This window comes from Dendrobates tinctorius, unplaced genomic scaffold (genome assembly GCF_039654945.1).
Source record: "Dendrobates tinctorius isolate UK_male_01 unplaced genomic scaffold, ASM3965494v1 ptg000308l, whole genome shotgun sequence".
Classification (NCBI taxonomy): domain Eukaryota; kingdom Metazoa; phylum Chordata; class Amphibia; order Anura; family Dendrobatidae; genus Dendrobates; species Dendrobates tinctorius.
In genome coordinates, this window is record NW_027361975.1 from 3,492,201 (window position 1) to 3,517,575 (window position 25,375).

At 45.5% G+C, this 25,375-nt stretch overlaps 1 protein-coding gene across 6 annotated transcripts in view; it reads right to left on the bottom strand.

The window, feature by feature from the left end:
• Positions 1 to 758: 758 nt before the first annotated feature.
• LOC141073619 (uncharacterized) overlaps positions 759 to 25,375 on the bottom strand; it is a 36,953-nt gene continuing 12,336 nt past the window's right edge. For 5 of the 6 annotated variants that reach the window (XM_073560923.1, XM_073560924.1, XM_073560921.1 and 2 more), the window contains exons 2-3: positions 19,265 to 19,379; positions 759 to 3,916 (exon numbers count right to left, since the gene is read on the bottom strand). In XM_073560923.1, coding sequence (XP_073417024.1) covers positions 3,334 to 3,916; positions 19,265 to 19,379 — 698 coding nt within the window. In that variant the 3' untranslated portion in view covers positions 759 to 3,333. Of the gene's footprint in view, positions 3,917 to 19,264; positions 19,380 to 20,361; positions 20,460 to 25,375 lie in introns of those variants that run through there. The other variant, XM_073560926.1, reaches the window with a different exon arrangement.

Consider the following 25,375-nt stretch of genomic DNA (forward strand, 5'->3'; position numbering starts at 1 on the left):
CTACGTTTTTTTCCGCTCGGTTTCGCTGCGGTTTACAAACCGCAACATGTCAATTGTTTGGGCGGTTTCCGCAGCGGTTTCACACCTTTAACATAGTAGAGGTGTGAAACCGCAGAGCTAGACCGCAGGTCACTTTACCTGCGGTTTTACCTGCGGATCCGCGCGGAAAAACCCACAGCTGAATCTGCAACGTGTGCACATAGCCTAATAGTGCAAGTAAATAACATGGGGTACTTAGTCAACACTATTGTTGATCCAAAAAAGCATAAAAGCCATCCCACCGCAACAAGGTGTACCCAAATAGGGTGGACCCCAGCTCTAGTATCTCACCTCTCCTCAAAATATACTGGGGCAGAGCAGGACCTAGACCTGTTTTACACCTGCCTGAGGAAAGCCAAATATATATATTTTTTTTTAAGTGAAATGATCATATTTTTATGGTGTTTAATGAGTGGGTTAAATAGCATGCTCATTTTATAGTGTTGATCATTATAGACATGGTGATACGAAATGTGTATCGCTAATTTATATTTTATTACGTTCTCACAACAAAATCCCATTTACAAGAATGTTTGCTTTTTGTCACAATATTCTAAGAGCTATAACTTTTTTTTTATTTTTTCAGCAACAAGGATGTATGTGGGCTTGTTTTTTTGCAAGAGAATTTTTAATTTTAACTGCTATAATATTTGGGATTGTGACTTTTTAATTACATTTCATTCAACTTTGTTGAAACAAAGTGACTACATTCACTCAGAGCAAGTGACAACCTAGTTTAATAATTTGTGTTGTTACAGATACGGTGATGCCAAATATGTGTAGTTTATTATTACAAACAATAAAAAATGTAAGTATCCGGGAGAGGTGAAAGAAAACGCTTGTCTGCACTGCCCGAGTGCACTCCATTTTTTTACTGACAGCATTCAGACCAAAAATGTGGTCATGTGAACAAGCCCATAAAATAGGTCCTGAATTGCTATCATAGCAAGTTCCATGCTGAGATATGGCAGTTAGCAGCCAGGACGTATCTCAGATGTCCTTACCTCGTCAGCTGCCATCCTGCAAGGGCATATGAGACACTGTATGTCCATGGCAGTGAAACAGTGTGAAAGTTTACTTCATTGTTTGTTAAACTATTGCACAGCAATTAATGTTCTATCAGAAAGGATCTATATTAAATATATGTATACCTTCGGTGATGTGTTGCATATGTTTGACTAGACTATTCTAAGTTTACACTGTCTAAATATTAGACCGTATTAGTAAATCAGCCCCAATGTAGGTTTACTTCTTTACTTACAGTTGTGGCCAAAAGTATTGACACCCCTGCAATTCTGTCAGATAATACTCAGTTTCTTCCTGAAAATGATTGCAAACACAAATTCTTTGGTATTATTATCTTTATTTAATTTGTCTTAAATGAAAAAACACAAAAAGAATTGTCCTAAAGCCAAATTGGATATAATTCCACACCAAACATAAAAAAGAGGTTGGACAAAAGTATTGGCACTGTTCGAAAAATCATGTGATGCTTCTCTAATTTGTGTAATTAACAGCACCTGTAACTTACCTGTGGCACCTAACAGGTGTTGGCAATAACTAAATCACACTTGCAGCCAGTTGACATGGATTAAAGTTGACTCAACCTCTGTCCTGTGTCCTTGTGTGTACCACATTGAGCATATAGAAAAGAAAGAAGACCAAAGAACTGTCTGAGGACTTGCGAAACCAAACTGTGAGGAAGCATTAGCAATCTCAAGGCTACAAGTTTATCTCCAAAGACCTGAATGTTCCTGTGTCTACCGTGCGCAGTGTCATCAAGAAGTTTAAAGCCCATGGCACTGTGGCTAACCTCCCTAGATGTGGACGGAAAAGAAAAATTGACAAGAGATTTCAACGCAAGATTGTGTGGATGTTGGATAAAGAACCTTGACTAACATCCAAACAAGTTCAAGATGCCCTGCAGTCCGAGGGTACAACAGTGTCAACCCGTACTATCCGTCGGCGTCTGAATGAAAAGGGACTGTATGGTAGGAGACCCAGGAAGACCCCACTTCTTACCCCGAAACATAAAAAAGCCAGGCTGGAGTTTGCCAAAACTTACCTGAAAAAGCCTAAAACATTTTAGAAGAATGTTCTCTGGTCAGATGAGACAAAAGTAGAGCTTTTTGGGCAAAGACATCAACATAGAGTTTACAGGAGAAAAAAAAGAGGCATTCAAAGAAAAGAACACGGTCCCTACAGTCAAACATGGCGGAGGTTCCCTGATGTTTTGGGGTTGCTTTGCTGCCTCTGGCACTGGACTGCTTGACCGTGTGCATGGCATTATGAAGTCAGAAGACTACCAACAAATTTTGCAGCATAATGTAGGGCCCAGTGTGAGAAAGCTGGGTCTCCCTCAGAGGTCATGGGTCTTCCAGCAGGACAATGACCCAAAACACACTTCAAAAAGCACTAGAAAATGGTTTGAGAGAAAGCACTGGAGACTTCTAAGGTGGCCAGCAATGAGTCCAGACCTGAATCCCATAGAACACCTGTGGAGAGATCTAAAAATGGCAGTTTGGAGAAGGCACCCTTCAAATATCAGGGACCTGGAGCAGTTTGCCAAAGAAGAATGGTCTAAAATTCCAGCAGAGCATTGTAAGAAACTCATTGATGGTTACCGGAAGCGGTTGGTCGCAGTTATTTTGGCTAAAGGTTGTGCAACCAAGTATTAGGCTGAGGGTGCCAATACTTTTGTCTGGCCCATTTTTGGAGTTTTGTGTGAAATGATCAATGTTTTGCTTTTTGCTTCATTCTCTTTTGTGTTTTTTCAGTGAAGACAAATGAAATGAAGATAATAATACCAAAGAATTTGTGTTTGCAATCATTTTCAGGAAGAAACGGAGTATTATCTGACAGAATTGCAGGGGTGTCAATACTTTTGGCCACAACTGTAATGGCATCACATACAAAAATTGATTCTTGTAGAGGTTTACAGCTGGCTGCAGAGATTCTAGAAGTCAAATAAAAGAATAGTTACATAAATGGAGAAAATCCAAGTTCATAAAAATCTATGTTGAAGGATTGAAGTGTGCGGTATAATAGATCAAATAAGATTTGTCCTACCAATTATAAGTTACCCCAGTGAAAACAAAAGCAACATTTGGTAAGAGCTTGAAAGGTAAATACCATAATTTTGTTTTTAAAAATAACGCACAATACATTTATGCAAATTGTTAGGAGAAAAAAAACACATTCATAAATACAATATAATTTTACAGGACCTAACAGTATATGAGCCAATTTCATATATAAAAGTCATAGGACTGGTATATATAGGATAGAGACTTATTACACCGCCCACGGTCTCTCAGTTGACATTTGCTTTTGGTAGCTTTTTAATGATCTCTTTGGAGGAACCAGAGTGTCACTAAGTCCAGGCTTTTTCCGCTTTCCCTTATCACTTTGAGGTTCCTCGGTTTGTTCTTCCCCACACATTAAATTGTGCATCTCCAATACTTTCTTGCTCGAATCATTTCCAACACTTTCTCGCTGTGCAGATGCTGAACTTCCCTGAGGCAAGTCACTGCCATGACTGTATTTGCATCTGGTCCCATAACGACACCGCCCATCTCTTTGGTAGGCAAGACAGACACTTTTTCCACCCTTTGCCCAATTGCAATCACTCAGTTTGACATGCCTTTCCAAGATGCTTAGCTGTGCCTGCTTTTCATTTTGGAATGGGTTTGAGAACACACTGCTAGAACTCAACCCACTATCAATACCAAGACATGGAGCGGGAAGCCTGAAAGAGGGCAAGGGAGATGGGAGAGATACTGGAGGTTCTTCCACCTTGTTTTTCTTAGGATAGTTTGCCTCTTCTTCACTGCTGGTGGCTGCATCTGCAAAGAAACTTGATCTGGATGGAACCTGACTGAAAAAAAAAAAAAAAAGGTAACTAATATGACTGTGAAAATCGAGTATGTAAAAAAACAAAACAAGGACAAATATATTTTCTAAAGAATATGATTTCATAAAACATGAGATAAAGGCTCTTTGTGGCTTAGAAATTTCACAACTGCTACTTATTGTAAGAACTTGCTAGACAGGATTCCTATATAAGGCTCGTTTCACACTAGCGTTTTATCGCGCAGCGCATCGTGCGCACGCGCAATGTTCCCCAATCTTTAACATGGCAATCGCAGGGTCTTGCAATTGTACGCGCTCATCAGCGTTTAGTGTGCGCTGCGCATTTTACAGGTGTGCGCCCAGACGCGCCGTACGCTGCATGTTGCATTTTTTGTTCCACCTACATCGTTAAAAAAATAGCGCGCCCACGTTGGGCGCCCAAAAATAGCATTAAAGTCTATGTGGTCGCTGACGTGCGCTTGGCTGCGCGCACGTCAGCGCCTTGTGCATGCACGCGATTTGAAAAAACAATGTCTAGACACTTGTCTTAACCTCCCCCAAAACAAGCAACATTGTTTTGGAGGAGTGTGGATAAAAGAATGTGTCTTCAGGGTCAGACAATTACACTACAGACAGCCTTGCAGAGACCAGACAAGCACCTACAAGAGCCTTCTACCTGTGGATTCAAGCTTCAGGAGCCAAAATGTGAGTATTCTTCAACATAATGTCTGTGTGTCCTGTACAATTTTATAATGTACTAATGTATTTTTTGTTTAAATTTCAGCATGTCTTCTTCTGGATCGGTGTATTCGCCATCTCGGCAAGAACTGGCCCAAGCTGATCGTGAGGTGAGAATCTTGCTGCCTCTGGGTAAGTTTAGCTGCCTCTAGAAATGTGTTTAATTTTTTTTTTCTGTACAGACATCGGACACGGGCAGTGAAGATGAAGTGCGGGAGCAGTCTGAGCGGGAGGATTCTGAGCGGGAGCAGCGTAGTCAAGTCGTGGCGAGGAGACGCAATGTTAGTATATAATGTGTTTTGGTTTTTTTTCTGTCTTTATTTTCATCTTTTATCTTTCTTCTTCTCGGTTTCTTTTTGTATCTTTTTAATTCTCCAAAATTCCAAACATTCTAATATTTTTTTTTTCTAGGTTCCACAACGGGATGACGAAGAAGTAGTATACATAGACTACGAGCACCTGATCCGCCTTGTTGAGGAGCGTATCCTGTTGTGGGACAGCCGTGACCAGCAGTACAAAGACACAGTGGTGACCCGGCAGCTCTGGAATGAGGTGGCCGCAGCGATGATGGATGGCTGGGACAGCGCCTCTCCGAGTTCAAAAAGGGCGTTCAGTAAGTATAAAGATGCTCTGTGATACTGCTTTGATTTCTCCTTCGTCTCATTGGGGGACACAGAGACTGTGGGTGTGTGCTTCTGCCGTCTGGAGGCCGACACTAAGTGTACAAAAAAAGAGTTAGCTCCTCCTCCGCCGCATACACCCTCGCCCCTAGGCCGGGCGTAACTCAGTTTTTGCTTAGTGTCTGATGGAGGCACACGCAGTCTGGAGTTCCAGACTAGATTTTTTTTTTTTTTTTCCTCCCTTTTTTCTATGAAGATAAGATAGGGGCGACGGATCCTATAGAGAGGATCCGATCTCCCCAAATCACCAACGGGCGACCACGTGTGAGTAACCCTCCACGTGTCCTCTCCCGCACCGAGGGACACATCTGGGACTTTTTTCCAGACATCTATTTTTTAACGAAAGAGGGGCAACGCGTCCTGATTAGAGGACTCGGTTTCCCCACAATCTTCATCAGGAGCACGTGTGAGCAGAACCAGGGGTCAGCCTCCGCGTTGCTACTCTCCTACAAACAGCAGTGTATGGAGGACCCGTCCACCCCTTGGTAGTGAGTCCAGGGGGTTGAATCGGAGGCGCAGGTGAGAGCGTACAGGGGGAAGAGGCCGCGAGTAAGACCGACAGAGCCCCCCCCCCCCCCGCGCGCCTGCACGGCGGATGGCCCTGCTCACCTGTTTAGTATATGGGGGATCCGCTCCTGGAGCGCACCGCAAGTTGGCGCTGGTGGGTAGCGGTAGCCAGGGCGTTGCACCCGGGCTCCGCACGCCGCGTGTATCGCGGCCGGAAGCCCGCCGGCGGCCGCGGCCCCACTGCAGGAGGGCGCGAGTATCGCGCGAGGCCGCGCGCCGACTTCCGGTGGTAGCCGGAAGTCCCGCCCGCTGACTTCCGGTGGTAGCCGGAAGTCCCGCCCGCTGACGCGGCGGTGACAGCGGCGATGGTGGAGACGCGCGATATAGGGCAGGAGGTCAGAGGCGCAGATCCCGGAGAGACTTCCGCCCTAACACATCGCATCCACGCAAGGAGCCGGTGGGTGAGTGTAACTCCGTTTGGAGAACCACGCTGCTTGTCAGGGAAGAGGTTACCCTCCTCCTCCTTCTACTCTGCCTTCAGCCTGTGCAAGTATGTCTGCAAAAGGAAAAGCTCACTCTTTCCTTTACGCGGTTTGCGTGTCCTGTGGGGTCAGGCTGCCAAAGGCACAGGCGGGTAAATATTGTGAAGCCTGTGAGTCGGAGCGCGCCCAGGAGCCCCCCACTGTTTCTGAACCAAGGGGTCAGGACCCCCCGGAATGGGCGGTGTCCTTATCGCAGTCTATGCTGTCCCTTACAAGGGCAATTGAATCCCTTCAGGGCCCGGGCGGGAGCAGGGAGGGGGGCCTGCCAGCGGAAGAGAGCTCGTCCTCGTCTCAGGACCCTCCAACCATTAGAGGTCGCTCCAGTACCAGGCAAGCTCATATCAAGAGGGTTCGTTCTCCGTCGGCCGGACCCTCCGGGGCTTCGGCGGCGGGTATTAGGGCATCCCGTTCCCCGTCACTGAGCTCTGGGAGCGATCAGGATGAAGGAGAGGAGGAAGGAGCCTGGAATCTAGAAAGTCTGGGGTTCCAGGATTCGGTGGACAGTCTCATTGAGGCAGTCAACCAGACATTAGAGATCGAGGACGATGTGCCCACAGCCTCAGGTCACAAGGTCTCTTTTAAGAAATCCAGGCGACCACATAGAAGATTTGCCACGCATCCGGAGTTTGAGGAGCTAGTCCAGAAACATAGAGATCACCCGGATAAGCGCTTTGCAATGCAAAAAGCGCTACAGGCAAAGTATCCGTTTCCTCCTGAGCTCCATAAGGCTTGGGTAGAGTCGCCAGTAGTGGACCCTCCCGTGTCACGTTTAGCATCTAGGTCGCTATTGTCAATACCCAGTGTTTCCTCTATTAAGGACCCAACTGATCGCCTCATGGACGGGCTTGCCCGCTCGGTATATGAGGCAGCAGGGTCGGCTCTGGCCCCCTCCTTTGCGGCGACTTGGGTGGCTAAAGCCATGGTTTCGTGGGGGGAAGCTCTGTATAAGGCCCTCCAGGACAGGGATCTGCCCGCGGAGGTCTTAGAGGTGGCAAATCAGATGTCAGGGGCAAGTGATTATCTTGTCAGCGCCTCACTGGACGCGGCCGAGTGTTCGGCGGTGGCAGCGGCGAATGCGATCGCCATTAGGCGTGCATTATGGCTGAGGCTGTGGAAAGCGGATTCTATCTCTAAAAAATCCTTGACCTCATTGCCTTTTCAGGGCAATCGATTGTTCGGTGAGAAGCTGGATAGGCTTATCTCAGAAGCCACAGGGGGGAAGAGTAGTTTCCTTCCGCAGCAGAGAAGTTGCCCGGCATTCAGGCAAACGCAAAGGCGTTTTCGACCCTTTCGTAGCCCCTGGGGGGGGACTCCGGCCAGGACATACTCCTCCGCAAACGATGGCCAGAGTAGGGAAAAACAAGTCTCTTACAGGGCCAATCCGCTGGGTAGAGGCCGAGGCCATTTACCCAGAGCGAAGGGAGCCAAGCCCCAAAAGCCTCCAGCTAAATGACTGGAGGCGCTCCGTACCTACGGACGACAGGGTGGGCGGACGCCTACTAAGGTTCAGCCACGTTTGGGTCGCAGTGACACGCGACACTTGGGTGGCAGAACTTGTATCGTCCGGGTACAAGATAGAGTTTGTCGGACGGCCACCACAGCGATTCTTCCGTTCGCGACTTTCCAAGACAGATTCGCAGGCGGAGAGTTTGTTACAGGCTGTAACGACGCTAGAGCACAAAGGGGTTATCGCCCCAGTGCCGCAGGGCGAAGAGTCGCAGGGGTTTTACTCCAATCTTTTTTCGGTCCCCAAAAAGGACGGGACTGTGAGGCCGGTTCTGGATCTAAAGATCCTAAACAGATTCATCAGGGTCAGGCGATTCCGGATGGAATCCCTCCGCTCGGTCATTGCAGCCATGGATCCAGGGGAATTCCTGGCCTCAATCGATGTGCAGGATGCATATCTGCATATTCCGATATTCCCCCCACACCAGAGGTTCCTGCGATTTGCGATCGGAGGACGTCACTTCCAATTCGTGGCTCTGCCCTTTGGTCTGGCCACTGCCCCCAGAGTCTTTACAAAGATAATGGCGGTGGTTATGGCCATCCTGCATGCACGGGGCATAACGGTGTTACCTTACCTGGACGACCTTTTGGTAAAGGGGCCGTCGTTTCAGGAGTGCCAGGACAATGTCAATATTACTCTGGATACCCTGGCCCGTCTGGGCTGGCTGATCAATTGGAGCAAGTCGTCCTTGATTCCAGCCCAAAAAATCGTGTTCCTGGGCATGATTTTCGACACCTCCCGGGGGCTGGTGATCCTCCCTCAGGACAAGGCGCAAAAAATCAAGCAAGGGATACGGAACCTTCTACAGCCGGGCTCCAGATCCATCCGGTATGGCATGAGTGTGTTGGGCAGAATGGTGGCGGCGATAGAAGCAATCCCGTTTGCCCAGTTCCATCTCCGTCCGCTTCAGCATGCGCTCTTGACAGCATGGGACCGGAGGCTGCTGTCTCTCAGTCATCGGTGCAAATTGTCTCCGCTAGTACGGGGTTCACTCCGGTGGTGGACTCGCGACTCGTCTCTGGTCCAGGGGAAGCCCTTTCCCCCGGAACAATGGTTGGTGGTGACGACCGATGCAAGCCTGCAGGGTTGGGGAGCAGTTTTCCAGAGTCACATAGCCCAGGGGCGATGGTCGGTTCAGGAGGTAATTCTCCCGATCAACATTCTGGAGATACGGGCAATACGATTGGCCCTACGACATTTCCAGTGTTTCCTGAGACACCGGCCGGTGCGCATCCAGACGGACAATGCTACAGCAGTAGCATATGTCAACCATCAAGGGGGCACGCGCAGCCAGGCAGCTATGCGCGAGGTCGGACTGGTACTACGTTGGGCGGAGAAGAACCGCGTGGTAATTTCAGCGGTGCACATTCCAGGAGTCGAAAACTGGGCGGCAGATTTTCTCAGCCGACAGGGGGTCGCGGCAGGGGAATGGTCCCTGCACCCCGAGATCTTTCAGCAGATCTGCCAACGGTGGGGGACACCAGACGTGGACCTTATGGCATCCAGAGAGAATGCCAAGGTACTAAGGTTTGTCGCTCGATCCCTCGATCCGCAGGCAATCGCAGCAGACGCACTGGTGCTCCCGTGGAGCCAGTTTCGTCTCCCGTACTTGTTCCCCCCGCTGCCGCTGCTTCCAAGAGTTATCAGGAAAATAAGGAGAGAGAAGGTTCCAGCAATTCTGCTGGCCCCAGACTGGCCCCGGCGGGCCTGGTACGCAGATCTGGTCCAACTAGTGGTGGACGTACCCTGGCGTCTTCCAGATCGGCCGGACTTACTGTCCCAAGGGCCGATCTGCCATCCGAACTTAGGGGCCCTGTGTTTGACGGCGTGGCCATTGAATCTTGGCTGTTAACACAGGCAGGATTCAGACGCGATGTGGCGGCCACGATGGTGAGTGCCCGAAAGCCTTCCTCGGCGAGGGTGTATCATCGGACTTGGGAAGTATTCTTCCGTTGGTGTAGGGATCGTGAAGTGGCTCCTCTGGTTTTTTCGATCCCCAACGTACTGGCTTTTCTACAGGCAGGGCTGGACGCAGGGTTGGCCCCGAGTTCCCTCAGAACGCAAATCTCGGCCCTGTCGGTACTTTTCCAACGAAAAGTCGCTTCCGTCTGGCAGGTTAGGACGTTTATGCAGGGGGTCGCACATTTAGTACCCCCCTATAAGGCACCGACGGAATCATGGGACCTGAATTTGGTGCTCAGAGCCCTTCAGGAGGCCCCTTTTGAACCATTGCAAGAGGTCTCCTTACCTTACCTGTCCAGAAAGGTCGTTTTTCTAGTAGCCATAACGTCTATTAGGCGGGTTTCGGAATTGGCGGCCTTATCTTGTAAACCACCGTTCCTAACCTTTTATAAGGATAAGGTAGTTTTAAGGCCAGCTCCCCCCTTCTTGCCGAAGGTTGTGTCTGCATTTCATATCAACGAAGACATCGTCTTACCCTCGTTTTGCCCGGCACCGGTGCACAGGGTAGAGAAGGCTTTGCACACTCTGGATCTGGTAAGAGCTCTTAGGAGGTATGTGGCGAGGACGGCGCCATTCCGCCAGACAGACTCTCTATTCGTGGTTCCAGAGGGACGGCGGAAGGGGCTCGCTGCGTCCAGAGCGACTTTGGCCAGATGGGTTCGCCTGACGGTCCAAGAAGCTTATCAAATCAGTGGCACGCCAGTTCCGGCAGGGATCAAGGCTCACTCGGCACGGGCAGTGGGTGCCTCATGGGCACTACGACACCAGGCTTCAGCGGAGCAGGTATGCAAAGCAGCTACCTGGTCCAGTTTACATACGTTTGTCAAGCATTATAACGTACATACCCAGGCATCCTCGGATGCAAGCCTGGGAAGAAAGATTCTCCAGGCAGCAGTTGCGCACCTCTAATCAGGGGCGCAAATTAGCATGGATTGGGTGAGTTAAGATCCCGCCCAGAGGACTGCTTTAGGACGTCCCACAGTCTCTGTGTCCCCCAATGAGACGAAGGAGAAACATGGATTTTTGTGAGTACTCACCGTAAAATCCTTTTCTCCGAGACGCTCATTGGGGGACACAGCACCCACCCTATCAGCCAGTTGGCTTTTACTTATTTTGAGTTTTACAAATCCTTGTACAAGGTTTAGGGTGGCCCCTTTTTCAGACATATAGTTTCTTGCCTGAGTTTAAGGCGCGTTCTCCTACTGCTTATGCACTAAACTGAGTTACGCCCGGCCTAGGGGCGAGGGTGTATGCGGCGGAGGAGGAGCTAACTCTTTTTTTGTACACTTAGTGTCGGCCTCCAGACGGCAGAAGCACACACCCACAGTCTCTGTGTCCCCCAATGAGCGTCTCGGAGAAAAGGATTTTACGGTGAGTACTCACAAAAATCCATGTTTTTGGTCCAGATGGTGCTGATGTGTTTGTGGCAAGATATATTCTTGCATCAAACACACCAATGCCTTGTGGAAAACAGTGATTGATTTTTTTTACTCAACTGCTGTCTTTAAGCTGCATTGATTTCTGGTCCTGATGGTGCTGTTGTGTTTTCAGGTGTGTGTGCTGATAATTAAGTTGCCTTAAGTGCATTGTCTAACGTTTTTTTTCCCAACAGTGAACAAAATCCACACACGTTGGCGCTCGATGAAGGACCGCTTCAACACTGATGTTCGTGCTGAGGGACAGGTTCGCAGTGGTTCAGCGGCAAGGCGCAGAAGAAAGTACAGCTATTATCAAGAGTTGGCTTTCCTGAGACCGGTCCTTGCCAGCAGAGCGTAAGTTTTTTTTTTTTTTGTTTGTTATTACTACTATGTGCTTTTCAATTCCACAGGTGATGCTTCTTGTAAATGTGTGATACTACTGTTTTCCCTTTCTTTCCACAGCACTTGGAGCAGCACCCGGCAACCTGTCCATGGAGCGGTTCTTCATCGATCGACCTCGGACCCGTCCCAGCCATCCGACAGCCAGGAAGCTTCTTGCAGGTCAGCAAAACAGACAGCTGGTGACCAGGAAGCTGGTCCATCAGGTGTTTCCCTGTCCGAGGTCTCTGTCACTGGTTATGCGGGCACTACCCTCCAGCCGCACAGGGCCTCGGACAGGCCTGTCATGCCAGAGTTCATGCTCTTGAGCGAGGCCTTTAAGGGCAGCCTCAAGGTGCTGTCCGCCAGAATGGAAATGGAAAGCGTTTTTTCCCTGATGGAACGTGGTTTTAACCACATGGAACACCGCTTCCACTCTCTTGACCAGCGCCTTGACCGTCTGGAGGCCAGCCTCAACAGACCAGCGCACCATTTTTTCAGTAAAATTGAACAGGGCATGGCGGAACACCTTAGTCCTGAGCAACAGCTGAGTGTGTTACAGGCCTGCAACACTGCTTACATGCAGGCTATGCAGCAGAATCGGTATGTTCAGCAGTCAGTGGTGTCATTTCCAACAGTTCCACCGCTGACTCGCTACACATCCCTACCGACTTCTGCTGCATACCACTGCACAGCCACCTGCATTCCCAGCGAAGCCGGACACCACCCCAAGTCTGAGTGCTGCTGGACACTCCTCAGCCACCACCTCCACTATGGCCAGCGCTGCTCCTGTATGGAGCACCACCAACGCCGCCACAGTACCACCAGCTTGGAGCCAAACCACCACAGAACCTGCTTGGGCCACCGACACCACCAGTCAACATGAAAGGAGCACCGCCAGCACTCCTCAGCAAAAGAGCACCGCCAGCACTCCTCATCAAAGGAGCACCGCCAGCACTCCTCATCAAAGGAGCACCGCCAGCACTCCTCATCAAAGGAGCACCGCCACAAATTCTCCTCCTCGGAGTCCACCAAGAACTTCAGCTGAGATCACAGACAGGCAGCCTCCTTCTAGGAGCACCGACACGACAACTTCTTTGAGCACCGACGCAAATTTGTCCCCTTCTAGGAGCACCGCCACTTCTAGCAGCACCGCAACCGCCACCACAGAGCAGCAAAGGGGTGATCCCCATTCGCTATTATACAGGGCAGCACCACAGTCCACCATCACCAAGCGGTCGAGCAATGTAAGGCGGTCACAGGGTGCACGTCGGTCCGGGCAGGATACTCCAGCGCCAAAGAAAAGAAAAAAAAACAAAACAAAAAAAAAAAAAAAAACAACTTTGTTCGTCCATCCACCCTCTCCTCCTAATGTGTCTCAACCTGCCTCCATGTCCATTCCAGAGCTCCCTTCCCTCAGTACTTTCGTCGCCCCTTCTCCTAGAACCCCTTCCTCAACCTCCAGTCGTTCCTCGTCTCTCCACACACCCAAAGTATCCCAATCTTCATTCCTAATAAAAAAATGTTATTTTAGTTTTTGTTAAAAAATAAATGTGCAATTGTGCTTTCAAAATATTTGGATTGGTTACTGTGTCAATCGCCGACTACACACACTGCGCCGTACACTTAGCGGTTTTGCCACCAGATATCTCCATTACTGAGACATGTTTTCTTGTGTCAGTCTTTGGAGATATGTGTTGTCAACGAAACCAATCTACATGACTTGTCTTTTCCACAGCAGTCTCTACATTCTTGTAATATTGCACAGACTGGATCCAGCAGGGTTCCACAACTCCAGTCCTCAAGGGCCACCAACAGATCATGTTGTATGGAATGTTCTTTTTTTTTGGCTCTTGTGAAGCAGTTATCAACAGAGCTATGGATTTCATGACAACATGATCTGGTGGTGGACCTTGAGGACTGGAGTTGGGGAACCCTGCTGGATCCAGTCTGTACAATATTACAAGAATGTAGAGACTGCTGTGGAAAAGACAAGTCATATAGATATGTGTTGCCCTAAAAACCAAACCAATCTACATTACTTTTCTTTTCCACAGCAGTCTCTACATTCTTGTAATATTGCACAGACTGGATCCAGCAGGGTTCCACAACTCCAGTCCTCATGGGCCACCAACAGATCATGTTGTATGGAATCCTCTTTTTTTATGGCTCTTGTGAAGCAGTTATCAACAGAGCTATGGATTTCATTACAACATGATCTGTTGGTGGACCTTGAGGACTGGAGTTGTGGAACCCTGCTGGATCCAGTCTGTGCAATATTACAAGAATGTAGAGACTGGTGTGGAAAAGAAAAGTATTGTAGATTGGTTTCGTTGACAACATATCTCCAAGACTGACACAAGAAACATCAGTAATGGAGATATCTGGTGTATTGCACACACTGAATTGAGCAGGGTTCCCCAACTACGGTCTTCAAAGCCAACAAACAAATCATGTTTTAAGTAATTCCATTTGAGGGAAAAAAAAAAAATCCTTTCAACATGATCTGTTGGTTGACATTTAGGACTATATTTTGGAAACCCTGGCATAGAGGATGCTGTTGAGTGCAAGGCATATCTATTGTTACCTTGCCTGTTTTGTACCGTCCTCATTTAACTATTAGAGAAAAGTCAAGGAACTATAGATATACCTTGTAATTTACCACATACTCTATAACGTGTTTGTTGAAGAAACAGATTAATGATGGTGAAAATAAATGTTATATCTAGTTGACAAATACCCTGACCTTGCATCACTATCACACCTGGGCAGGTGAATAGAGTTTGAACCTGCAGCGTTGCTTAACTCTCCATATATTTTGCAGAAGAGTGTAGTGATGCTGCAGTTTAATCTGTATTGTAATGCCCATTTGATAAGTATTCAGCATGACACAAGGCCTGGGTATTTTACCAGTGTGCTTTCTAAATGAAAGCCATAGTGGTGTTATATTTTTGTACAATCACCCCATGTGACACAGTTGTATTATCTCGACCGTCGCTGTTAATTGAACACAGACTGTAGAGATTATAAAGGTAATACAACGTGTGTGTGTGTGTGTGTGTGTGTGTGTGTATGTATAGTCACCTACTCAGGAGTATTAGTGAATTCAGGATGCACAAAACACAGCATCATAAAGTCACTGATACACCTGGATACTTGCTAATGGTTTTGGGAGTGTAAAAACAGAGAATGCACTCAGTATAGGTACCAAAACAGTTTTTTTATTAACATACCAACAACATGTATCAAAAACGTTTTTTTATTAACATACCAACAAGAAATTTTTTTACACCATTTGCTCTTGCCATTCCACCCGTCCTACATCTGAGTTGAAGTAGGCCGCAAATCGGTCCCTCATTTGGCCAACTTCAACGGATGACCTGAGAGTGAGCTGTGTAAATTCAGGCAATGGATTAGGAGCAACATCATCAAGATCTAAGCTCGGGTGCTCTCGAGAAATTACAAAATTATGTAGAACAACACAGGCCTTGACCACCTCATCCACTGTTTCCAGTTTCAGATTAATAGCTGTGCCAAGAATGCGCCATCTAGATGCAAGTATACCAAATGCACACTCTACTGTTCTCCTGGCCCTGGTGAGCCTGTAATTAAAAATTCGTTTGTTAAGGTCCAAGTCACGGCTGGAGTAGGGTTTGAGCAGGTTTTGGCACATCTGGAATGCTTCATCACCAACCATTACAAATGGCTGTGGCGGACCTTCGGTGTTGGGAAGAGGCCGTGGCATGGGGAAATTGAAGTTGTTGCCATACAACCTCCTGCCCATGTCCGAGTTCTTAAAAGCCTGGGAGTCATTCCCACGGCCAAATGCCCCAAAGTCCACTGCAATAAACATGCAGTCTGCATCCGCAATGGCCATCAGTACAGTAGAAAAGTACTTTTTGTAGTTGTAATACTCAGAGCCTGTTCTTTTGGGCTTGATAATCCGGATGTGTTTCCCATCAACCGCTCCCAAACAGTTAGGGAAATTGCAGACAGTCCAGAATCTTTCGGCAATTTCCAACCACTTTTCTGCGGTTGGCAGGGGCATGAAATCGGGACAAAGAACGTTCCACAAAGCCTGGCAGGTGTCCGCTACAATTCCAGACAACGTGGAGATTCCAATCCGGTACTGGAAGTGCAGTGAAGAGAGGGTCTCTCCAGTAGCCAGGAATCTGTGACACAAAGAAAAAAACAAAAATTAATATTTGTGTATAGGGATTTTTTTACACACGTTAAATTAAAAAAAAAAAAAAATTATATATCTGCAGCCTTTGGTTCAATACATGCCATCAAAAAATTACCGCAGCCTTTATTTAACTACATGACAGAACTATAATTCTGCCAGATTTGGAAGAGTACATGTCACAACCAAGAAAAATCTGCAGGCATTGGTTTAGCAAAACTACGTACCTTAATGTGACCAGGAGCCGTTCCTCAGGAGTAATCGCACGCCGGAGCTGCGTGTCCTGTCTCCGGATGACTTCTTTTACCCAACCAAGCAAATAGTGAAAGGTTTCTTGGGTCATCCGGGTATAATCCGTAAATTTCTCTGGGTTTCCCTGGAGCTCGCTGTAGAGGGTGTGGTACGCTCCACGGCTCTCCCGGAGTTCAATAATGGGATGTATCCACAAACGCCGCTGCTGCCGTCTTCGCTGCCTCTCTCTCTCCCTCTGTTCATGGCAAGCAACGGCATAAGCCTGAGCCATCCTCATGTCCAGATCCAAGTCAAAGTCAAAACTCTTCCAGAGCAGATCCATGTTTCTCAAGTCAAATGCAAGTAAATGTGAAGAATTCAGCTGTAAACAGGGGCTATATAAAGAATTTCCATAAGACACGCCCACTGGTGTCCCATTGGTGGAGTGTGTTGCAAGAATTTTTCAAGGATTTTTTCTCCTGTTTATTGCACATAAAAAATGCAAACGTATGAAAAACGCTGTGATTTTTTGTCGTTATGCGCACAATAATGCTCCAAAAAAACGCAGTGTTTACAAGCGTTTGCATGCGCTTTTGACATGTGTTTCATGTGCGCTCGATACGTTGCGCAAAAAGGCGCAAGTGTGAAACTAGCCTAAGAGTTGGAGGATAGGCAACACTGTTGGCCTTCCTCCCATATCTATAATAAACACATCTAATATGACCACATCTTTAGTAACTTCAGAAAACTGAATGGTGAATAAAACACGATAATTTAGTATATTCCATACTCTAATGTCATTAGATCTGTAGGACATTTTGGTGTAATGGAGAAAAAAACCTACAGTATTGAAAAAAAAATTAGCTGGCACAGCCAGGCTCTCCAATTTGTTCAAAAATGTAAAAGTATTCTGTATTTCTAGGCATATTCTGACTGTGATTTATGACACATAGGCACAGAATATATTGCATGGACAACTGTATAACAATAGTATGACAATAACACATTTCACCTAAAAGGGCTTTGCTCACATCCCATTCTAAATCCATAAGTATTAACAACAAGGTGGTTCCCTCTTTTCAGTTAAAACAGATTTCACTTTTCTTATAAAGCTTTATACAAGATTTTGGAGAGTGTCAGTGGGAATTTTTGCACACTCATCCAGAACAGTATTTGTGATGACAAACATCTATGTTGGAATAGAGGGTCGAGCATGCAATTTACGTTTTACTTCACCCCAAAGGTGTTCAAAGGGGCAGTATTTGTGGCTCAGTGCTACCGTCAAGTTCTTCCACACCAAACTCACTCAACCATGTTTTTATGGGTCTTGCTTTGTGCACTGCTGGAAGAGAAAAGGGTCTTCCATAAAGAGATTGCACAAAGTTGGATGCATACAATTGTCCAAAATGTCCAGGTATGCTGAAGCATTAAGATATCTCTTCACTGGAACTAAGAGGCTTAGGACGACCTCTGAAAAATACTCTTAGCATTATCCCTTCTTCACCAAACCTTACAGCTGGTACAACAGAGTCTACAGTGGTGGCATACTTTACACCACTCCATCCAAAACTTAGCAATGTATTTGGTAACATAAGGCTTACATGCAGTTTCTCAGCCATGGAAACCCATATCACAAAGCTCATGGTGGGGGCACACTTCTTTTGCTGATTTTAATGAGGTTTTCTAGTTATAGCTTGCAGGTCTCTATTAGTGGCTGTGCTGATGTAGATAAAATTTGAGACTCTGTAGTTGAGTCAGTATTGGTGACTTATGCACTATGTGCCTCAGCACTGGGTGACCAACCGCTCTATATGGGTCACATACATCAATCCTGGTGTTGTTCACACCAGTCTTGAGCAGATGGCTGGAGGCAGACACCCTTTCATGAAGTGTAAGGCTGTGTGCACACGCTGCGGATTAGGTGCGGATTCATCCGCGCGGATTTTCTAAAATCCGCAGGTGAAACCGCAGGTCAAAAGACCTGCGGTTTCACCTGCGGATTGCTCTGCGGTTTTGCCCTGCGGTTTTTCATCTCCTCAATGTAGGAGATGGCAAACCGCAGGAGAATCCGCAGAAAGAATTGACATGTCAATTCTTTCTGCGGATTTAAAACCGCAGATAATCCGCGCGGAAAATTCCGCACCGTCTGCACTGCGGTTTTTGATTCCCATAGGGAATCATGGTACTGTACACCGCAGCAAAAACTGCTGCGGGTCCGCAGCGGCCAAAACCGCTGCGGAACCGCAGCAAAATCCGCAGCGTGTGCACACAGCCTTAGCCTTTTCAGAATCAGGAGTTGTGGAAGAGTGGCTCAGTGAGCACCTCGCCACAAATCCTTCTGGAGTAAGATTTTAGAGTAGCGAACGCAGCCGATCATCATGAATTTGATGATCGGCGGTCACCATTCCCCCATTCTGTCCCTTTTCTTAGAGGTGGGTGAAAATAGCGAGAGTACACCAAAAGTAACTAAATTTTAGTGCAGTCTTGAATTGCACCAAAATTGTGACTTTTCAAAGCTTTTTACACCAAAATATTGGCATAAAAGCTGTGATGAATCGAACCTTGTACTTTCCTGGCCGAATTTCTATGGATCCTAAATGTTTCATTTTTCAATAGTACACCTTACAGCTATTCATGGAATATTTAGGAGGGAAGAAACTTCACTATAATTAACTGGCAACATTGGCATACTATTACCGTATATTACCGCATTCAAGAAGTGTGTTCCAATAGTTTATTTAGTGTGTATGGTGAGCTTGGCAACCACAGTACGATTTTTTCCACTGTTAGGGTTAACTGGTAGGTGCCCCATAAAAATGTTCCCAGTTACACTGGAATAGACTAGAGTTTTACAGTTTTAAACTGTTAAATTTGGGAGCTAGTTTATGCAGTGCCACATCTAATCAATAGATAGTCCTGTAAGTGTAACAAAAGCTAAACATTGTCCAAGATAGGCTTGACTGTATTCAATGAACCTCTTCTCTGCATCATCATCTTTGTAAGGGAGGTGTGACTGGAACCTTACCCTAGATTTGTGATCCCTATTACGACTCTTGCTAAATTCGTGTTTCCCATCATGACATGTTTCTGTCTAACATATAGATAGTTAATGGGATTCATAGGAGGGAAAGATGGGTTCTTGGTCAATGGAAGAAAATGCCAGTGGGCATGATGTGCAGTATGGGCATCTCTCTATTTTATACTGTAACAAGGTCACAGTTGCTTACCAGGATGTATTGTCAGCTGCTGATGCATCTTCTTCATCAGAGCCAGAGGAATTGTATCCTGAGAGAAGCCCCAAGGATGATGGAGTGGCGTTCATGGCTTGCTCACTGATGACACCTGCAGAACAACAGTACTCTATTACAAGTTTGGCCCAAATAGATATCGTACTGAAATGAAGAACACATGCACTGCCCAGTGTAGCTGAACTTTTAGAAACTGAAAAATAGAATATGAATTTCCACACTTTTTTCCTCCTTTATACCTGCACATTTTGGCAACACGATCAGTCTATGTAGTTCTATAGCTCCCTTACCAATAGTAAAAATTTGTCTTGTTTTTTAGATATAATTTGTTTATATAGATTGGTATATATTTGTCAATGCACTTCTTCAGAAGTTTTTTTTTTTTTTTTTTTTTACAGTGTATCCTCTTGATCTGACAGACTGATCCAGATTGGACATAAAATCCAGCCCTGGCTGACAGAGGGCCACGCATACTGAGTAATTAAAAACATGTTTTGTGCAAACACATATACACTGTTAGGGTTTGTGGATCGCACCAAATATAAATTATGAAAAGGTGCGATCACAACTCGGGGTCCACCATGCAGAGATGGTATTCTGCTGCTATACAATAACGGACGGCGACTAGTAAATTGCTCGCTTGAGACCGGCGGGTAACCTCTGAGCCGGTGTGATAGGAGACGGGCTCTGTTACTGCACAGAGTCCGCAGAAACCTATGCTGAAGCCTGTTAAACCTCACAGGCTACGGCTAGAGGAGCGCTAGCGTGAGGTCACAGAACACTGCTTCTGAGACACGAGAAGCGTGCCCCTCTAGACCCGCTAGTGCCTGGAACCGCTACTGCAAAGCCAGGGAAAGTTCCTTCAGGAACGCTGTGCCCTGTTAAACGTGACAGGGTGCAGCAAGCATTAGCTTACTGCTCTGAGTGTGTACTGACTGGCGCCCACTGGTGCTGACGGATGAGTGAGCTGAATGCACTGTGGCGCTAGGCAGTGCCAGTACTAAGTGCTGACTCTAACCTCTAAACCCTACTACCACGCGTATCATAGGGAAGCTGTTTCTTAATGAGTCATTCACCTTTCTCGTACGTCCATGATCACACACCCAGTATAAACATAAGAACTAATGTCTATTATAGCGCATGGCGGGGCGGCCATGCGAACCTTTTATAGCAGCGTACTTCCGGATCTCTCCTGATGGTCCAATCCAAGCTGGAGAAGGACCTGAACATGTGACCTCCGATCTCCAATGAGAGATCGTCCCAAGGGCATGCTCAGTGGACCAAAAGGAGGACTTAGGCTGTGTGCACACGCTGCAGATTCTGCTGCGGATCCGCAGCAGTTTTTGCTGCGGTGTACAGTAGCATTTTAACCTATGGAAATCAAAATCCGCTGTGCAGACGCTGCAGAATTTTCCGTGCGGTTTTTGCTGCGGTTTCAAATCCGCAGAAAGAATTGCAAGTCAATTCTTTCTGCGTAATCCGCAGCGGTTTACCATCTCCTCCATTGTGGAGATGATAAACCGCAGGGCAAAACCGCAGGCCAGTCCGCAGATAAACTGCAGGTCTTTTGACCTGCGGATTTATCAGAATCCGCGCTGATGAATCTGCAGCAGAATCCGCAGCGTGTGCACACAGCCTTAGTCCCTGGAGTCGTACGCTGCTGACCAGCATGCGTTGCTATAGCTGGACCAGAGGTGGCAGCAGCAAGCAAACCCACAATGCTGGTGTGAGCAGAGCGCCGGGATCAACGAGTCTGCTGAGCAGGCTCCACTGTGGCCGGAGAGGAATGGGAGACTGCCGAAGGCAAAGCTCGGAATTCATGCTGTGCAGCGGCAGAAACCCGACGCCTAACATACACATTGACTACATACACAAAGATGGGTCCGGAAGTATTTGAACAGTGTCACACATTTTATATAATTTATCATCTGTACTAAATATTATAATGTATTTGAAACAAAACAGTAATCCTTCACACCTGGGAATTTTTTTTTCTTTTGTTCTCTCCTTCCAAGAGCCATACCTTTTTTATTTTACTTTCCACATAGCTGAATAGGGCTTAATTTTTGCGAGACACGTACTTTTGAATGACCTCATTCATTATCATGTAATGCACTGGAAAGCAGGGAAAAAAAATCCAAAGGTGTTGAAATTGCAAAAAAAGTGAAATTCCACATTTTGTTGTGGGGGTTTGTTCACTATATGGTAAAACCATCCTGGCAATATTATTAATATTGAGATCAGTACGATTACGCCGATGACAAACAGGTGTAGTTTTCCTTATTTAAGTGGGGAAATAAAATTAGGAAATTTATTAAAAAATAAATAAATGAAAACAAATAATTGCCTACGTCTCTATTTTCCCAGACACAATGTTTTCAATTTTTGGGATATGGGTCTGTGAGATGGCTTATTTTTTTTGCTGACGTTTTTACTGATACCGTTTTGGGGTAGATAGGTTTTGTCTCTTGCTGCATTTTATTATAAAGTTAAGGCGACCAAAAAACGTAATTTTTGTTATGCCATATACTAATTGGATTAACTGACTTATGTTTTCATAGATCAGATGCTTTAACAAATGCAGCAATGCCAAATATGTGTTTTTTTATTTTGCGTCTTATTTTTAACGGAGAAAAAGAGGGGTGATTTGAACTTGTTTGTTTTATACTCATATTTTTATGTGATGTGCGCAGACCTCACTCAATCCAAGTGAACTGAACGAGAACGCACACGTCTAGTCGGAATGTGGCCGGAAGTAGGCATATCACATACTTGCAGTCACATGACCACCCGGCCTTGCTTTTGGCACCGGAGAATTCTGACAGCGCTATGTACGTGGATTCACAAGTCTGCAGTCTCACAGAGTGACAGACTCCAGGGATGGAAGGCTTATGACTGTTATTGGAACAAAGGGCAGCTATATTGTCAATGATATACCGTATTTTTTGGACTATAAGACATACTTTTTGCCCCCCAAATTTGGGAGGAAATGTGGGTGTGTCTCAATCGGAGGCCACTGGAGGCGGCACATACGCAGATTGAGATCTCAGCTCCCAAGATGTACATTTTGAGTTGTTTAGTTTATTATTTTCCGATTGTCCACTATACTGCATTAGCAAGTTTTTAGAAAAGGATATCATGGGGTGGCATGAGTGAGATTTAGAATCCCTGTTTGTGAGAGGGGGGGGGATTCCTTGCACATTTTCAAACCACACCCCTTTCTAAAGACAACCAACACCAAGTTCCTCACCCATAAACTAAACGTAATGGTAACCAAAATTAGAGGCACATTTTCCTGCAGTCATTTGTAATGCCACAAGTAACACACAGTAATAGACTCTGAACAATGATAATGTTGTAGGTACAGGGGAATAATGATTGCAGTCGCAGAGTGCGACTGCAACCAGGCCCATGGTGGAAGGGGCTCCATCGATGTCTATATTCAGCTAGATGTGTTTGGTCGCACATGCAGTTGAAATGTATTGTGGCGCAAACAGCCACTGACTCACTGCACTGCAAAAGCTATACAACCACAGGTCTATCACAGGCCGGCCGCTGATGTCAGTGTGCCCTTTGCAAGCAGCGCATGATGTTTATTTTAAGGGACAAGAGAACTGATTATACGATAGGGGCCAGAATAGAGGGCCATTATGGAGGACAATTACAGGATGGGTGCCAGTACAGAGGATATTGCACGATGTGGGCCAGCACAAAGGACATTATTACAGAATCGGGGTTAGGGTAGGGAACATTATTAGAGTATGGGAGCAGGGACATAGGAAATACTACACAAACAGCACAAAGAAAAATGAGTGCAAAAGGGTCTCATAAAATGTAACATCTTTTATTAGTATAAAGATAAAATGAAAAACATGGTGAAAAAAAAGGAACAGAGTATTCTTAAAAATTGGCCCAGTACACACCTGAAGTATAAACAAGTATATAAATTTAAATATCAAAAAATTTCAAAAGCTTAGTGCTATCACTGTCCATAGAGGACTTAATATTATGTAGATAATAATGTGTACAGGGGTGAAGAAATAAATGTGCACAGGTCCAATGGCCACTATGAGCATTTCACCCGCAGCTTCATCAGGGGATACATCATTAAGATGTATGTACTATTTATGCACAAAATTTTTTGTTAATACTGATCACTCCAGGTCTTTCAGCTTTAGACATCGTATTTCTTGTACTACAAAAATTGTCATTTATCATGCAGTGTCCATGCGGATTGCTGTACATTGGCATGACTACGAGGGAACTGAGAGTTAGGATCCATGAACATGTGAGACATTGAAGTCGAAACCTTGAAAACAATTCCTCGCCACTTTCGAAAATGTCATCATAGTTATCCCACAGTATTGAAGGTAAAAGGGATTAGTAGATTATATCCCAGTAGTAGGGGAGGGGATATTGCCAAGAAACTAGCCAGGTTGGAAAGTCAATTAGACTTGGCACTGTAGCTCTGGGGGACCATAACGAAAATTTTAGGTTTAATGCTTTCTTGTAGAGATTCTTTTTTATGTGGGTTCATTTTTATGTGATATTATTTGTATTTTACTGTCTTTATTAATGTTATTTTTTCTATTCTTAGGTGTCGTATTTTCATTACAGCTTTTCATCCTAGTAGGCGATCCATTCTGGACACCTTAAACAAAAAGGATCTGATTGATTTTGGACTTACTTTGAATCGTCTCCCTTTTTAATATTTGGATTTCTCTTCAGTAGATGACATGGTTTTCAACCATTTATTGGACCATATTTTTGTTACACAGTTGGATCCTTTTCCTCAGGAATATTCTTTTGCCGAGACCTCAGTGGCACACACGTCTTGTAATTGCGTCATTATGGACTGGGGTTGCTTTTTCATTTTCCCCCTTTCTTTTGGTATCTTTGTCATTTTTGGGGATATGGATAATGACATTGCATATATATTTTTGTAGTCATAATACCTGACATTTGGGATATCTTTTATTTATGGTATTTGTTTACCGTATTGGGTGGCTAGTCACTTGTCTGTGTATGTATACATTTTATGTTGCATATAAACATGTGGTTACTTATTTACACTCTTGCATACCCATGTTTCTTTCATAATAAGTTCCACACTGTCACGACATTCCCTTGGTCATTCAATACTATGCATCTGCTATATATGACGTTGTCATGGTTACTAATATTGAATTTTATCATGGTTGGCATCTCTTTATAAGTACTTGCAGTTTAAGGATATCAAGTGGATTTGCATATATATTTACATATTTCTTTAATATTATATTCCTTTTCACGTGGAACACAGCATTTAAGGCTTTTCACACACTCATTCATTTTATTGTGACATTAACATTACTTTTACATTTGCTAATCATCATTATCGGGTGTCACTCAATATAATTTATTCATTGTATATGATACTGTCGTGATCTTTATTGTAATTTATTGATGTTTTTACCCTCTTTATTAGCATTTACATTTTATGCGCATTACATGCATTCTACATCCATATTTCACGAATTCCCTTTTTCTCCTACCCATAGCACTTATGCAGTAATAGCACCTTAAGGTATTTGTTGACACATCATTTATATATTCAATCCTGCATACCAGTATATATGGATATACATGATTCTAGACCTTTTATCACCTATATTAACATATGTATAGTTTTTGCAGCAGTTATATCCAGTAGTCATTTCACTGCACTGCCAGCATTTTATGGTATTTGGTATATCCTCTTTACCATATCCTTTTGCACATTTATCGTATTTAATACATGCTGCACCCTATATGAGTTATAGATAGACTGTCCCTTTGTCTATTATTACATAACGTTCTTCTGTTCCCCTCGACTATGTGCGCATGTGTGGCTCGCTCCTGCTCTGAGCTTTGATTGTCCTGAGCATCTCGCACGGACACGCTTCTGAGTTGCAGGGAAACCATTTCCCTTTTTGCAATGGGCGCGTCTCTCCTCTGTCCGGAAACTCCTGAGTGGTGAAGCCTGCTGCGCATGCGCCACTCACGTGGTTGCGGGTGGGACATACCCCCATCTTCCTCATTGGCAGATTTAGCAGGTCCTGCCGTTTTGAT